General features: G+C 38.1%; 1 protein-coding gene across 1 annotated transcript in view; it reads left to right on the forward strand.

Moving 5' to 3' along the window:
* ndufaf4 (NADH:ubiquinone oxidoreductase complex assembly factor 4) overlaps positions 1–745 on the forward strand; it is a 4990-nt gene extending 4245 nt beyond the window's left edge. The window contains exon 3 of the mRNA XM_014026907.1: positions 96–745. Within this exon, the coding sequence (XP_013882361.1) occupies positions 96–398 (303 nt within the window). The 3' untranslated portion in view covers positions 399–745. The remainder of the gene's footprint in view (positions 1–95) is intronic.
* Positions 746–1964: the final 1219 nt, after the last annotated feature.

Below are 1964 nucleotides of genomic sequence, written 5' to 3' on the forward strand. Positions count from 1 at the left end.
ATATAATATGAAATAATATATAGGACACCTTTAAAAGAAAAGTGATGTAAGAAGTAAAAATATTTGATTTGATCTAAACGTCTCTGTCTCCTCAGACGCCACAGGAAGTGAGGGTGAGCACAGTGTCTGAGCGCAGGCCCACCAGGTTCAGTTTTCCTGTCAACACATCAGGTGTAACGGAGCTCACGGACGTCCCGACAGGTAAACTGACCCTGGTCGAGGCCCTCAGGGCCCTGGGCAATCACCAGCACCAGCCTCAGACCTGGACCCCTCAGAAGATCTCTCAGGAGTACTCTCTGGACCTGAAGGAGGTCACGGCGGTCCTGCGGTTCTTCATCCCGTTCCACGTGGAGATCACACATCCTAAGGGCAGAGCTGCCAAACGGATCAAGGGCTGAAAACACCTGTGGAGCCGGCTCTTCATCATCGTCTTCATCTAAGGTTCTGGGTCTGTGAGCCACCAGGACCAGAGCTCTGCTCCTTCTTTAACCTGAACGATTTAAAACAAACTCATGAATCAATAATTCAACTTCAACACAGAACCGAAGAAGAATTTAGTCCATTTTTTATATTTTTGTCTGATAGAAAAGTGTCCCATTCTAATAAAAACTGTTTTCTGGACAAAACAAATCATATTATTATATGATTGGTGAAAACATCCGCAGTATAAGACAAAATAAAAACTTTACTCTGTGTCAAAAGTGTAAATAAATACATTAAAATATGATATGAACTCCAGCTGCAACACATCTGCAGTTTTTTTTCTCGCCACCCACAGAGCGCGTCTTTCACGTGCCCAAAAYAAGCACTTCCTGCAGAATAAGACACGCCCACTAACGTCATCTGGCTTTGCTATTGGACGCGGTCTGACAAGGGCCCACCTCATGGAGAGCCCACCGTGGGTCCTGCAGTGGGTCCTGGACTTGTCRGTCATCACAGAACATCAAGAGAACGTAGCTGTATCCGGAAGTCCTGGCTCCGCCTTCAAAATAAAACTCATTCTGCAGCTGGATTTGGTTATGGTTGTAGCATCAATGTTTGTTTATTTCAGTGTTTTTAAATTCCCAACAGAATGCTTCTGAGTGTCGGCCATGTTGGAGGAACAAGACAAGCGAAGACATGAGGCTTTAAGTCACCTGTTAAACAGCTACAGGTGAATCAACAGGTAACTACTGGAGCCAAACCAGTTGAAGATGGCCACCAGTTTGACTAGAAAATACAAAAATTTATTTTTTACTGTCATCAGAACAGTTATCCTTTATTAGCTCCAGTTTGATTAGAGGTGGTAGTAGCTGAGAGTGATTACACAGCCTCAATAAACACAGTAAAACAGCTATTTCTCATATTTTTTGTTCATTTTGTTTCAGTTTATTTAACAGTCACAACAAAATCACCTCTTTCTTTACAAAACTAATTCTAAACTATGATTTAGTTTGTGTAAAGAAACCAACAGATTTATTTAAATCTGGACTGTCAGAAAATTCTGGTTTATATCAGAAAAGTGAACATAAATAAGTTTGTTTGGGGTTATTAGTAACAATATTGCACCTGTTCACTGGTTAAAGTTAATATTATTAGTTTTGAACATGCAGTTAATGGTCATTTGGCACAATGATGTGACAATTTAAAATAAATCAAGAATAAACATTATAAAAGTGAAAGGCACTCCTAAAGTCACTGGATATGTTAAATTGTGTCACTTTAATTAACCTTATCTCAGCTGTAGCAGTGAGTTTAAAACAAAATGATAGAACTAGATTAATGAATCTGTCTCTGAAATAATAATTAAATCAAGTGTTTATTTATGTAGATAATAGTATGTTTAAAGGGATCCATGATTAGTTGTAACATTAAACTTTATTTGATAAACCATTTATTTTAACTGTAAAATAAAGACTGTAAAAATACTGTAGGATGTTTAGGTTTGTAATTTTTAAACTAACAGATTAAAAATATATTTTTAA

Source organism: Austrofundulus limnaeus, unplaced genomic scaffold (genome assembly GCF_001266775.1).
Source record: "Austrofundulus limnaeus strain Quisiro unplaced genomic scaffold, Austrofundulus_limnaeus-1.0 Scaffold599, whole genome shotgun sequence".
NCBI classification, from domain to species: Eukaryota; Metazoa; Chordata; class Actinopteri; order Cyprinodontiformes; family Rivulidae; genus Austrofundulus; species Austrofundulus limnaeus.